We start from the raw sequence: 15,298 nt of genomic DNA, 5'->3' as shown, positions 1-15,298 counted from the left end.
TGAGCAAAGTCCCTGAAGCCTACAAGCTAATGGGCAAAGGTTTCATTACAAATCACACCCCAGGCAGGTGTCCACAAGCCTCATTCTTTCTTAGTCAGGCTTTGCCAAAGTAGCAGCACTCTCTACTAGAGATCTGAGTTTGCCTTTTGCTATTAGCAACGAGTCAGAGAGGTTTGGGATACTTGGTAAATAATCACTGATGAAATGAAAGACCATTTACAATTAGAAAGCATATGTGCATTTGTGTGCTTTGACATTTTAATTAATGTTTCAATTTTTTTTACCACATAGTAATATGCAAACTCCAACTTCCCTTACTCATATCCTTCACAGACTTATTTTAAGAAACTCTCACACTCTTAAGAGTCTGCAAGATGTATGTTTCTGTATGTATTACCTCCATTGAAATTTTTATTTGTGTGTTCAGCTATTATATTAGGGCAGTTTGTAGGAAAAAATAAAATATATATTATATATAATAGCATATATATTAATTCCCACATATATATGTGTGATTTCATATATATATATATACATATATACATATATATATATGTATATATGTATATATATGGGATTTATTGGAAGGTTTTACAAGTAATGGTCCCAGAATCCAGTAGTTGTTCAGTCCATGAGGCTGGATGTCTCAACTGGACTTCAGTATATGCCAGAATCCTGAAAGGTACCTCTAATTCCAGTAAATAAATAAATTTGTCAGAGAAAGTGTAGGCAAACAGGCAAAGGGCAAATGCTTTTTCTTCCATGTTTCTTTTATAGGCTGCATACAGAATGAACAGCTCAGATTTAATATCTTCCTATATCAAAAGTTTCATATTTAGGATGGATCTTGCCACCTCAAAAGATTCATCCAAGAAAAATCTCTCACAGATGTACGCAACCACTTGGATTTTAGTTAGTTCCAGAATTAGTCAAGTGGACAACCAAGAATAGCGATTAAACCTGTGATATACCAGGGAAGAAGGGTATTCCCAAGGTAGTCTACCACAGAATCTTTCTGTAGAGGGTGAGTGTCATTCCCAACGGAGCAGAGTGCTCAGTGATGAATTCTCAATAAAGCATGATCTAGTCTCTGTGCATCATCGGTTGGTGTTTAAGAATATGCCTCTTCTCCATCCAGAAATCAAATACATTGAAACATACGTGCCAGAGTATGGGGAAAGGGCTTAGAATTCAAGTTACATTTTGAAGAAACACGTTGTGGTTTGGGTTCACATGACATGAACAATTACAAGTTCACATCAAAATCCACAAGTATTTGATAAAAAGTAATTATTAGAATCCATTTGGTCTCTGGAGACAATGTTGAGTAATTGTTTTTGAAACAAGCTCCCACTCTGCAGAAATGGCTAGCCTGAAGATTGATATGTAGCCTAGGCTGGCATTGACCTGATAGTGATCTCGCTGGCTCTGCTTCTTGAGTAGTGGTCATGTGCCACTATACACAGCTAGTAAGCATTTTTTAAAACTTGAAAAAAATTCTCATTATACCCAATGTAACTTTATTAACAGAAAAGAAAATCTGGAGATAGTATATTTACTGGTTATTCACTAAAATACATTTTACTTCAGACAATGAAAGCAATACAATTAACAATAAAGAATCAAAGGATGAATGGAAATAAACATGGCTTTCTTCTTTTCTATTTTGTTCCTTTTTGACATTTTTCCACAAACTCTCATTAAACCCTTCTCTACACCAGATATAAAATGCTGATTAGAACAGCTTTATGAATGTGCCCTGTTCTGATTTCCAAATCTGTACATGTTTCAGATTATAATATTCTGTTCCCTTATTGATGGGAGCCTGGCATGCTGGTTCTGATAACTCACAGGCTACAGACCTTTGTTAAAAATCCTGCTTACTCACCCTGAGAAAGATGGTGCAGGCCTGTCATGTCAGCACTCAGGAAGAAGAGACAAGTGGATATCTGTGAGTTGTAGGCCAGGCTAGACTATTTAGTGAGTTCCAGGGAAGACCTTGTCTCAAAAGCTAAAATCCAAACCAAAACAAAGGTCCTGAGATTTGCTGTACGGACTATATTAAATGCAACGGCCTTTTTCAAAAATCCAAAACAGAAACAAAACACCGGTTATCAACCTTCCTTCGGAATTGGTTGTAGCTTTTTTTTTTCAGCAACAGTAACTGATTTGCAGCAAGAGAGGTACACAGAAAGAATGGATGTCTCTGTTGTACATTACTACTTCATATGTGCCTCACTGCAAATTTCAAGGAAACATATACAAGAAGCAAGTGAACTTTTGAGTGCAACTTAGTTACATCGGCCCAAAAGATACAAAACTCAAAAAAGTTAATATATGCATAAAATAATTACAATTGATGGAGACTTACAACGGTGTGGACTGGCCAAAATATTTTAAGACTGCTTTGAGAACTATGATAGTATTAACCACAGAGTATATCCCACTGAGTATATCCCACTCGGTAGATCCCACTGGATTTAAACTACTGAGTATATCTCACTGAGTATATCCCACTGAGAATATTCCACTGCATATATCCCACTGGGTATATCCCTGACTAATTCCGAATTGTCTAGATTGATATTCTAAGTCTTTTGTTTTAATATATATATATATATATATATATATATATATATGTTTATATATTATATTTTAATACACAAAATGTGTATTAACACATGCATAGATAATGCAAATGCATTGATATGTGAATATTAGTTAAAATAAATACGAACTTGTAACTCTAGCCATTCATTTTACTATCAATCCCATCTTAATCAAAACTACAAAATGAGTTTAGGTTTAGAAAAACATGACAAATAAATTTTAGAACATATTTATTTAGCAAAAACATTATTTTCAGGGATTTGCCACCTCTGAATGTTTGTCAAAAAAATGAGATAATTTTAGATTTGATAAACCAGATTTCTCCTACGAAACTCTAAAGTAATATAATTTGTTTATTTTTCTCTCTGCAGTGGAACACCCTGACAAAATGGCTAATGACCAAGGTACAGTGACATAGTCTATTGTTTTCTTCTTTAGAGCAGTTGTATCTATTGAAAATGTCAATCATTAGTTTGTATTCCGCCTTTCACCTGAGCCATACACCTGATGGAGAAGACACTGACATGATTAATCTTGTTAATGAAGTTCTGCTTGGCTGAGGCTGTGGGTCTGATAGGGAAGATGTAAATTTTCTTGAGAGAAAATTGTTTTGTCTCTATTCTGAAGGACCAATTAAAATGTCAAGCTTCTTTGTATGAAATAAATTTTTAGTCTCTGTCTGCACTTCTGAATAATTCACATTAAGTATAATTAAGCTCAGCATAATTTTCAAGCTGCTCTTGCACCCTTTCCTGAGCTGTGGATTAAAGTTCTGTTGTGTTACATAAATCATGTGTGCTTCTCCTCTGCAGTGAGATGCCTTTAATAAATAAAAACAAAGTTAAGTTCACTTTTTAAGGCATTATCACTGTTCATTTTGAAGCGCAGGCTCTTTCAGCTCATGGATCAGAGATCAGGTGATGGTGGAATTTAATCTCAGTCACTCTCTTTCTCTCTCTCTCTCTCTCTCTCTCTCTCTCTCTCTTGTCTTCCATTACCTAAAACCATGAATGGTTTCTAACAATGAAAAATGGAGATAAACACAAATTATCCTTCAACTCAAAAGTAGAGAAGAATCTCCTATTAACATAATTTGTAGACTGATTGATAAATTAGTATTCCATTATCTTTACACCAAAGACAGTTAATAGAATTCTAAGGAGAAAAGGGAGAGTTGATGAGTTTCATGGGGTGGGGCAAGGGGAAGCATTCTATTACTTCCATGAAAGAGTTTGTGAGTCCTTGAAACTGGCTGTGCCTCTGTGTGTTTTCTGGGTCAACAGTAGTTTGTCTCCTTCTTTGCACATACACACACACACACAAAAAAAAATGGCCCATCAGCATATTCACCCCATCTGAGGCTCCCAAGCAACAAGTTGTGAGATTAAAGGAAAATATTCTTCTGTTGACAAGTCACAAACTTGCTATCTTACGAATGGCATATAGCTTAAAACCTGAGTAGTGTCAGCCCCATGCCCAAGGAACCTAGCTTGTGTTTGTTTTGTTTTTCTGGGTTCTTCTGGAACATTTCTATTTGACACAATGCGATCAGAATTTCATATGGAATAGTAAAGTGATACTCTAGACATGTCTACCCAAAGTCAAGATTTCTGGAAATGTATGTTGCCACTTCTGATTATTTCCACTGTGAAAAAAAAATCTTACTAGAGCCATTTCTACTAGAGATGAACATTTTTAATAATACTAGTGGTGAGTAATGTCACTTACCATATATTTTCCTAAGTAAATGAAGTGGTAGAGGTGGCAAAATAAAAACCCAGAACAATTAGTTAAAAGCTATTTCAGTTATAAGATAATTAAAATGGCTTCACATAATGTTCTTCTGTGAAGAAAATTTGGAACACCCATGAGCTAAGAGCTCTTCAATTTTAATTATATTTGTACCAAACATATGTGTGTGTGAAATAACAAAAATAACAGAAATTTATTGAGTAATTCAACTAGCTGTTACATTAGCCACTTACAGCATACAGCAATCTCATTTTCCAAATCTTCTTAAACTCTGACTTGTTTTGTTTTGTAATTAGTTTTTAGCTAGCTTTTTGTCTTAATATTATTACACTTAAAAAAAAAACATTTCTGGTGCTGGAGATTGATACAAGGACCTCAAAGCTACTAGGGACATGTCTGTCCACTGAGGTACACACCTAAATTTTTGTTTCATGTTATGTTAAGCTGTACAATGCATATTTTGTTATTTAAATGAATAAACAATTCCCCACTTTTATGACACATTATCTCTGTCTGTGAGCTAAATGATTTCACAAACTCAGTGAAATCATCGGTTTGAAGAAAAGGGACCCCAAGTTTTATTACCCCGATTGAGTCCGTAGATACACTTAATCAAGTGTTTTGTTTTGTTTTTTTTTCCTGCATTAGATGTTACTTAGAAACACTCTTCCACATATACCACTTGGTGCCTTTTTGAAACAAATGACAGACCTTTAAGACTGATGGAAATCATGGCAGCAGGATGTTCTAAATGTTCCCATTCATGGCAAAAAGCAGATGAGCTGAATATGTTTTATCATACTCACTGGTAGACTCTTGTCCCTCCGTTAAATTTGAAATAGGAGCCGAGTTTTGATGATATAAAATGCTAAGCCAGTCAGTGTTCTAGCATGGAGTTTGGAGGGGCTCACCCCTCCCTGCTGAGGAGCTATGGATGGCTTTTAGAGGAGGAAGTGTTAGTTCTCTTTAAGAGTGTGGCCCCTGATTTTATGTTGAGGTCTTTGATCCACTCAGACTATAACATTGTGCAGGGTAATAAACCCACACACCTATGGAAATAAATTAATTAATTTAATATAAATTTAAAAAACTTATACCAAAAAAAAAGTGAAAGGAAAATGTGTGGCCTCTGGTATGCGGATCACACTACCCTGGATGCTGCCACAGCCATGAGCATGTGGGTAGCACAAACTGTACGTGGCGGGATATTTAAAAAGAAAAAGAGTGGAAGCTGGTGGGGTGGAGCAGTGAACACAGAACTGGAGGAGTGAGGGAGAGAAGTAGGCTGTAAATGAGATCAAATACACATGGGATTATAAAAGGATTAGTAAAAAATATTCACTCATAGAGAAAATTTGGCACTTTAAATCAGGGTTACCTTGGCAGTATGAATCCTAAATAGAAAAGCAGGAAATTGAATTATAGGAGAAAACCTAAGAAAAGTTTTGATTTTTGTCACAAATATTTGTTCTTGGAAACTAAGATCTGATATGAAGAACATAAACAAACAAAAAAAAAATTCAAAATAAGAATGAGGGTTTTTTTGTTTGTTTGTTTGTTTGTTTGTTTTTTGGTGGGCAGGGGAATTGCTTTCTTCTAAATAATAGTAATAATAAGGGTGTTATGAAAATTATAAACATAGAATTCACAACCCTTGCATATCAGTTGCATCCGGTATTTTCTTTAGTATAGTTTTGATCTGCTTTGTAATTCTCCTTTTCTGTAGTTCTTTCTTTTTTTATTTCCTAGTTCTTTTCAGGATTGTTGTTGTTGTTGTTTGTTTGTTTAATGTTCAGGTGACCGATATGTTTGAAGGGACTCTGAGGTTTTAGTGAGTTAGGTTTCATAGCGAAAGGGAGGTAGTCACACAGACTCCATGAAGTATGTGTAGAGGATGGACAAGATCCGACTGCCTCTCTGTGTGGGTGTGTGGAATGTTAAATTGGACCCTCTGAAGCTTTTTCCACCAAGCACAATTTAAAGAATGGATGGTTGATTCATTTAATTCTTATAATACTCCCGAGACTGATACTATTATTATCTCCATTTGAGCAATAAATAATCTGAAGCTTAGAGATGCTAAGTAATTTGACTGTAAAAACACGAGTGAGCAGCAAGGCCAATATCCAAACCTACAAAAACCATGTTTCATAAACTTCGTTTTTAAACCAAAATTGGAAAAAAGGATGTACTTTCGTGTTTGCATGCAGGACCCATAAACACATGGGTCTGTAAAGTTACAGCCTCGAAAGTTGTGATGGTATTTTTCAAATAAGGACTTTCCTTTTTTCATATCCATGAGTGTTCTTAGGAATAAAGCAAATGCCTGCCCACCTGAGATAATCTTGTTAATGCGTTCCCAAAGCCTTGAGTCTATGAGGCTGGGACACAGGGATTATGCTAATGCTACTACCTGAGTTATCTTGGCCTCTCAGTACCAAACTTTAGGTAAATTAAATAACACAAGCTTCTGTGCCTTAGAGTCGAGGAGGGAGCCCCAGCTGTGTCCTGAGGAAGCCTGTGTTCCCTGCTTGCTAATGGTGTTTCCTCCTTGTCTTCACATAGCAGAAGAACACTATTAGGTCAAATCTATCCACTTACGCCTTAACTTAACCTTGTTTCCAACTTTGCCTGAATGTAGTTGCAGCCTGTACTAGGGCAGCAGCACGTGAAAGCAATTTCTATTTGAATGTGAGTACTAGACTTATTAAAAACACTATTATTATCTCTATTTGAACAATAAGATTATTTACGTTTGAAAGTAACTCTGAGGTTGTAACGAGTCATGTTTCTTGGAGAGGGAAAGGGAGGTAGTCACCCAGACAGTGAGAAGTGTGAGCAGAGGAAAGACAGGAGCCCTACCTCGGTGTGGGTGTGCGACCATTCCGTACTCACAATGTCTAGTACTCACACTGAAACAAGAATTTCTTTCACTTCTTCACTAATTGTCCTTCTAGTTTATCGACGAGGAAAATAAATCTTTTGCCTCAAGTCACACATATCATCATTGACAATGCAATGGTGGAAGCCAAATGCTTCTCTCTGACTCCACAATGTGTAGCATATTCCTCCTACTCTCACGGAAGTTTTACTTTTCTGAACCAAGACTAAAACCTTACAGCTTCCTATGAATACATTTAAAGGTTGCCCTGCCCATTTCCAAGAGTGACTCTCTGTGGCCCCAAATGCATGCTTCTCACAGAGATGTCTACGTATGAAAATTGGTTTGGTTGTGATTTTATGTCCGTCTGTGTCTAACCAGTGAGTGCACTGGTAGAGGGGTGGAATATCAGAGTGACTTACAATGGTTAGAAACTTAAGTGGATTACAAAGAATGTGCTCATTCTCAAGAATTTCAAGTGTGTCTGATTCTTCATGACCTGGGAGAGGGTTGGCCTGAGACACTTATCGAGAGAAATAAGACTTGTAAACTAGTTTACAGATTCAAATAAAGAAGGACCGTCTGAGCGATTGCAGTTTAAGCTACGGAAGATGAGCTCCACCGAACCTTAGTCAGTGGGAAGCCTGTCTTACCTACCAATAGTCACTCACTATGTACTCTGATAGTGGAGTGGAACTGGAGCCCTTAAATTCCAGCACAGCCCAAACCCTGAGACCTGCTGTGTGCCAGTGGGGAAGAGAATTAACTTCCTCAGCATCTCCACCTGTAAAATGATGATTGTGTTGAAAATTATCTTTAAGATTCCCAGTTGTTTTTTTTTTTTTTAAACTGGAATTAGATTTCTTTTAAAAAACTTGGGAATAACAAGCTTGCATAATGAAAAATATTATGAATAACTTTCTCACTATGCATCAATCACTATATTATTCACACGTGTTAACCAATTTGGTTCTCATGACAGCCTTATAGTTAGATACAAGTCAAATAAAGAGGACATACGTCTTACCCACGTGCTCACAGGATGCAAGTAGTTTGATGCAAAGACATACCCATGTTATATAGAAATCTTTGCTCAACACCACTGTATAATTTATGGAAGTGCAATCAATTCATCGAATCTAACTATGTTATCAAGAACATTTAACCTAGAGACATCACTGTAAGCTCATCTCCTTTGTAGGACTCCTTTTCCCTCAAAAGGAGTATTCCTACAAAGTCCTCAACACCACACCTGCCATTTTGTACCTCAGCTGTTTGAATCTCATGTATAAACAAATTCTTAATTGTTTCAAGTTTCAGGCAACTAAGGTTCTCAAGGCAAGGTCGTCAAGCTTTGAATTTAGTTAATGTAATACAGGCTTTGTAGGGTTTGGATTATAACAGCCAGGCTTCTGTTTGAAAACCTGCAACCTTTCGCACCTTCTGATGGCAGCAGTTTAATTGAAAATTAAAGCCTCTTCCTACCTTATTATTGCGAATAGCTTCAATCCCATTTATTATTCAACCACTTGCTACACCCACTTGAAAATGCTATTCTCACCTGTGTTTTTCTCAGGCTCAGAATTTGGCAATTCTGTATATTATGAGTGGTGAAAAAGTGAAGGTGGAAAATGAGTAATGTGCTTTTAATAGAGTGTTAAACGCCTGTCATGTTCCCAGCAAGCAATCAAGTAGCTGCCTAAGTCTGCTGCTCAGGAGCTTTTACGTTTTAATAGGTAACTTTGAAAGAATGAAACATGGTCTCTGCCCATGGGGATTTATTTGATCCATGTAGATTTTTAACCTTCTCAGAGCACAAGGCAGGCATGTTTGTTTACAAGATTTCAGGCAATATTTCAGCCATAGTTCCTTCTTGTGAGACCTACTATACTGCTAAACTCCCTTGGTTCTTCTTGAAAGATCTCTTCCTGTCTCTGACTCTGCTTGCTTCAATTAGTTCCACATTTTGTATCTTCAGTATTGTTTGTTTTATTCCTACAAAACCCTTTTGTATTTAATTTTTTATTTTTAAAATATAATTAAATTTCTCCTTTCCCTTTCATTCTTCCACCTGGCTCCATATATCCTTCCCCACTCACCTTCAAATTCATAGGCTCCTTTTTTTCCCCACTAATTGTTATTGCATACAGATGTTTATATGTATAGACATGCATTTTCCAAAACACAACCTTTCAGTCTGTAGAACGCTACCTGTGTGTGCATGTTTTCAGGGTTGAGTCTTAGGTACAGGACAATCAGCTGATATGCTTTTCCCTGGGGAAGATCACCTCTCCCACTGTACTCATTTGCCTACTTGTTTGCTTAAGGTTTGAGGCCTAGTGAGTGTTTTCCCATCCATGTTGGAATGTGTGTTGGTGTCATCCTTGTTCAGTTCATGGTTGAGGAGTCCTGTGTGTGAGATTTTATGGGTGTAGTCTGATGCTAGGAAGAGACACAGGTTCGTAGCAAGCCCTCTGGCTCTGACAATCTTTCTGCCCTTCTTTATCAGTGTTCCCTGAGCCTTGGATGCAGGAATGTTTTGTAGATGGATCCACTGGGACTGGTCACCAAAGATCTGCATTTTGATTGGCTGTTGTTCTCTACAGTAATCCTTGTGCATTGTAAAGACAATTTTCTTTCATGAGGGGTAAAGACTACACATATCAATTGGTATAAGAACAAATGTTTATAGACTCCTTGATGGTTGCAAAATAGACTCAGTCCTTCGACATTAGTATGATGGCCATCAAACCAAGATTTATGTTTTTTAACCTGAGGCCAGAATATTTCTCCATATACACTAACGTCTAGTCATAAAATCAAACAACCACAAGGTATTTGCTATAACTGGTTGTAGTCTCTCAACCTGAGAAATAATTTCTCTCTTTCTCAAATAAACAAACAAAATCCAAATCCTTCTTCCTTTCAGATTTATCCCAAATTCTAGTCTCTTCCAATACTTTCATGATCTTTCTTGTCTTTTCTCCCTGTTGCTGTCAATAATACTCAATAAGTGTGACACTATGCTGTGCATTTCTGATAATTTACTGTTGTTGTCCCTAGCTTAGTGGTCAGATTATAAATTCTCCATATGCAGAAAATTGTCTAGATTCTCAGCACCCTATCTTTTTTTTCTAGCAATTCACATCATAGTTATTAAATAAATGTGTTCTGAGTTAAACAATGACACCTGTCTAGGAAAGTTGAATCATCTAGAAAATAAAGGCTTTTATGTCTAATAAAAAGTATAGATCAGAAAAGCCTATCAACGGTTGATGTTCTATAAGCTGCTAGTCTCAGAAAGAAGATGAATAAAATTTAAGGGTACACTTCTAGCTAAAAACAATAAATTCAACTATCACCTATGAAAACAATCAATAAAAGTAAAAATAAGAAATTGTAGTCACCTTTGAAAGATTCTAGGTCCTTCTTTCTTTGACCTCTGTCTTTGTTTTTTGGCAGAAAAAAAAATACAGATTTAAATTTCACTAGCTTTTTGCAATGCTGAAGAAAAAAAACAAAACGAAACTAATGGGTACTGATGAATTATTGAAATTGTGGAAATACATTGTTTAAAAAACTGGACTCATTTCTGACAACTTATTTATTAATGGTAGTGAATCTAGTATTAGGCTAAGAATGGAAACACATTAGAAAAAAATTTATGTGGAGCCATTTTCAAGCAGTCTGCATTATAGAAATTTCACTCCCAGACCAGTGCGAAAACTTTAAGTCATAAATCACATGTTATCATTAAGATGGATATTTCAGCATTTCAGATGGGAAATCAGAGTTGACTCGAGTAGAGAAAGAGATTTCTTAAAACCTAGACTAGACTCTAATGTAGTAATAGACCTTTACTGGAAAACTATTAGTAGAGTTCTGTTTAGAGTACTCTTGGGAAGGGATGGTTGGGAATCCTGATGTTTGAAGAACATCAGGTGGGTGCGGGCTACAACTAAGAAGCACTGTGCAGAACAGTCTCTTATGAAAGAAGGATGAGCTTGTGAGGAAGTTTTTGTAAATTCTCTCCACTCTATTACACAGTAGTTCTGAAGTGTTTCTTCTTTTCAACACTTCAAAAGATGCACTGTACTAGCCCCTGACAATCTGCATGCTCATTTGGACCCGCAGATATATGAACCCCATTCACATTTGGCCAGTCATGCTGAGCATTTCTTGCTTGAGAGTATGACAAGAGAATAAAAACGATTATCTGATGGAAGTAGCCTCAGTGTCGGTCATGTCCTGTATTTCCAAAGCCTACTTTTTCCTCTCCTGCCGTATTTTGCATTCACGTTATTGTAGTTTTTGTTTGTTTGTTTTTGTTTTTCCCCCTCTGAGACACAGGATAATCATAACTTGCCCAACACTCGTAATTTTTCTGCCTGGCTGTCCTCCTATACTGGGATCACAGGCGTGCAACACTATGCTAGGCTGTGTTATGCCCTTTCTAGAGTGACAACATACTTTCTCCAGTGCCCTGTATGGTTGCAAGCGTTGCTTCCTTGTCCTTACAAAGCCTACCTCATTTTATATGTCCTATTACGAACACGGGTGATGTGTCTCATATCACACATTCCTAACTGCTCCGACAACCACACCATGATTAACTCTAGTTCATTTTCTCCCTTTTTCATTTGTTCTTGTACTTCTTAATTCACCATGGAAAAGCCATCATCAGAGTTAGGCAGACTCATCTCCTTAAAATGTGATCCTGAGTAAATTCATCTTTCTAAGCCATAATCCACTCACATATAAAATGGTCTGTTTTACAGATCCGTAGCTAACATTATTCTCACTCTGCTTACTGCAACAGCTTCTTTAAACCTCTTTATAGTTAATTAGCATAATCTTTCTCAAATAGATAGGATGTGAGCAAAATTCCCTAAGTGGGTCTCCCCAAAAATAAACTCTAAGGAAACTTTTAGATAGACTATATAAGGAATATGTTTTCTATATTTTTCAGAACTCAACTTGTTAATCTCTCTCTTCAAGTTCCGTGCCCTCTGAAAAACCTCCCATCATTTTTTTCTTTCTTTCTTTTTTTAGTCCAAAGGAGCAAATGTCCCATTGTCCCATTGTGATAGCTTACTTAAAACTTGGGTTTTATTTTAACTTTAGAAAATGTTCAAAGGGTTACAATCACTCAAAATTTTCCCTCTGCATTAATGTATATACATCTACAATGGCCATTTTATGTCTCTAATACTTCAGTTAGTAGATTCACTTGTTGCCTGGGAGACTTTTCCCTGGTAAGGTTATAAACACATTCACACACGCACACAGGTCTGACTCGGCGAGCGAGTTTTACTGGGGTTACTTACAGGAATATGGGTGAAGTGAAAACCTGGGAACCTGGAGCACACTTCACAGCCTGCAGGCAGCTCAAGAGGTTGCAGTGTGTCCTTTCCAGAAAGCTCAGTTGGTCTTTATTTCGTGTGGGATGTTTGGCTGCTCCTCTGCTACCTTGAGGCTGGGGTGGGTGGGGAGGGTCTAGTCTCAGATCCTTCTTTGTAGTTTGGCCATACCATCTTAGAGTGATTCTAAGTAGTCTTTTCTGCTAATGTACTCATAGGAAGCGAGGAGCCTGGTGCATCAGGACTTGCCAAAGCTATCATAAGTTGATAACTGTCTTAAAGAACTTTGCTGCAGGATGAATCAATCAGGAAAGAATCTGCTATACAACACCCCACCCCTTCTTTTGACTCTTACATTCTTTCTAACCCACTTCCTTGATGCTCCTTGTTAAGCCTTGGAGACAGTTGTCTAAATGTCTATCTAAAACTTAAGCCTTGGGGATCTGTGCCACAGACCCAATCCCTTGTTCTCAGGAGTTTTATCAATGGTTCTGAGTTGAGGCTGAGAATAAGAGTCATCTATGGGCACAAGCACACATGTCTAAAGGACAGTTTCACAAGCATATCACACCCATTTTATAATAACAGTTGCAGCTTTCCCACCGAGTCTATGACCTCCCCAGCCATAGGTTTTTGTTTAACTTCCGCATATTGGATGCAAATTTCCCCCTGTAAATAAACAGGCCTTATGTCCAATCAGAAAGGCAGCTGTGTCCGTGACCACTTGTGCCACTGTTGTACTAGCTAGCACTTCCACCTTGGTAAAGAATTTCAGAACCACAGCTTACTCGAGTAGAAAGTTTAGGCTGACTGTTCCCCAGTACCACTAATAGCATCTTCCAGCACTACAGCATCTATCCAGCTCACAGTGAAGGGGCACTTCAGGTTCAGGCCTAGCTTTATTTCTCCAAGTCCTGATACCAGTGTGTACAATATCTTCAGCAATAGGGTCTCACCATTCAGTTCTGTCATGCAACTGATAACTATAGAAATAGCTTTATCTTTTGGAGGCCTCTAAAAACCTCCTTAGCCAAAAGTCACAGACAAGTAATGACCCCTAGCACTGCATGTTTTGACAATGCTATGACTCTGGTAGCATCTTCAATAAGACTCTGGGTCTTTAAAATATTTAAGTGTTAGTATCATATTATCTATATAATAAAACCTTTTCCTGCAAGACAAGGCAAGATCCTGGACCATTATCCTGTAACAAATAGTCAGTGTATAAAGAAAACCTTCATGAGTTGTTCTGAAAGTCCATTGTCATCTGGTCGGCACAAGTTTCGTATGATTCCTAAAGATTGCAACAAAGGAGATACTAGACTCAGACATAAGCAAGGTATAGTACAGTATGGAAAGGTCAGTCAATTTTCATGATTTGCTTCGTCCACGGTTCAGTCTTAGCTATAATAGTAGCATGGTTAGGAAGAACTAGCTTAATTAGCCCACCACAATGTCTTTCTCTCTAAGTCATTCTACCTCCAAAGCCTAGAGCTCTACCTTAAGGCCTGTATATGTGTCATCAGCCTTGATGAACTCAATACGTCTGACTCAAGCTTATTATCCCTACCCAGAGTGGGGGTGGATGGACTTGTTCCTGTTGTCCACTTCAGAGAAGCCCAAGGTTGGCACTGTTGCTTTGTCTAATAGCTGTTTCTTCTCTATCCAGCACACTTGGCTGCTGGACCAACTACTTCTAATCCAGACTGGAGTAGATAAACTAGACCAACTATCTTTACTTCAGCGTAAGTTTTTTCCAGAGGAAAACATACTCACCCTAAGTCTGGGGGAATAATTACCCACCCCTGGGAGAGGGTTGAAAGTGTTCTCCTGTATGGTTTTGTCATATCATGGATGCCTGCTTTGCACTGTTCCTTTAAACTTTAAAACCTTCCATACCTCTTTACCATAGAATTTGTCTTTCTGTCATTTTTATTCCTTAGGAGCTACCACTCTACCCAAATCTTGACATGTCTGTCTTAAAGATACCTAGACAGACCTATTTTCTTTGCTTTTGTTTTTTGGTTTGTTTATAGAAATCTCCTGTAGGTAGCTCTCTGACTTTACAGACACTTTTTACATGGTAATTAAGTCACTTGGACCTGCCAAACCATTTCTTTCTTTACATAGATCTTGCCCCACTGTGGAAACAACAATAATAAAAGTCCATGTATGTCTTGAGGTGCCCACTGAATTGACCTTTTCTTTAACTCCTTTGTGAACATAGTTCTGTCTGACCTAATGAAAGGAGTCTAAAACATGGCTTTTCTTATTCCCAGTTCCTCAGTAGTGCCTGGCCCTACACTGTGCTCCAGCTCCTAATACTTATGAGGACAGACAGAAATGACCACGTCTTATAACTAGCTCTGAAGAACCAGTCCGTTGGTGACTGATTTGTCTTATACTGTCTTAGTATATGGGTCCTTTGCTTTAAGAAAGTAAGGATATAAGGGTAGTTGTCCTGCTCAGTTTTTTTTTTTTGTTTTTTTTTTTTTTTTCCCTCCATGGCAGCCAGGCCAATCTCATCTGTTCTCGTGTCCCCACAAACCAGTCTGTGTCAGACTCTTCTGTTGTTTCTTTTTTTTTTTTTTTTGAATTTTATTTTTTTCTTATCAGTTACATTTTATTAACTCTGTATCCCAGCCATGTCCCGATTCCTCATTCCCTCCCAGTCCCTCCCTCCCTCCCTCATCTC

The 15,298-nt window shown here is 37.5% G+C and overlaps 1 protein-coding gene across 1 annotated transcript in view; it reads left to right on the top strand.

Annotated features, from left to right (window-relative positions):
• Dcc (DCC netrin 1 receptor) overlaps positions 1-15,298 on the top strand; it is a 727,907-nt gene that overhangs the window by 627,530 nt on the left and 85,079 nt on the right. Inside the window, exon 21 of the mRNA XM_055622855.1 lies at positions 2,982-3,014. Within this exon, the coding sequence (XP_055478830.1) occupies positions 2,982-3,014 (33 nt within the window). The remainder of the gene's footprint in view (positions 1-2,981; positions 3,015-15,298) is intronic.

This window comes from Psammomys obesus, unplaced genomic scaffold (genome assembly GCF_907164565.1).
Source record: "Psammomys obesus unplaced genomic scaffold, mPsaObe1.curated_primary_1811, whole genome shotgun sequence".
In the NCBI taxonomy this organism is placed as follows: Eukaryota; Metazoa; Chordata; class Mammalia; order Rodentia; family Muridae; genus Psammomys; species Psammomys obesus.
The sequence above is the reverse complement of the archived record's forward strand: the minus strand, read 5'-3'. Positions and strand labels throughout refer to the sequence as shown.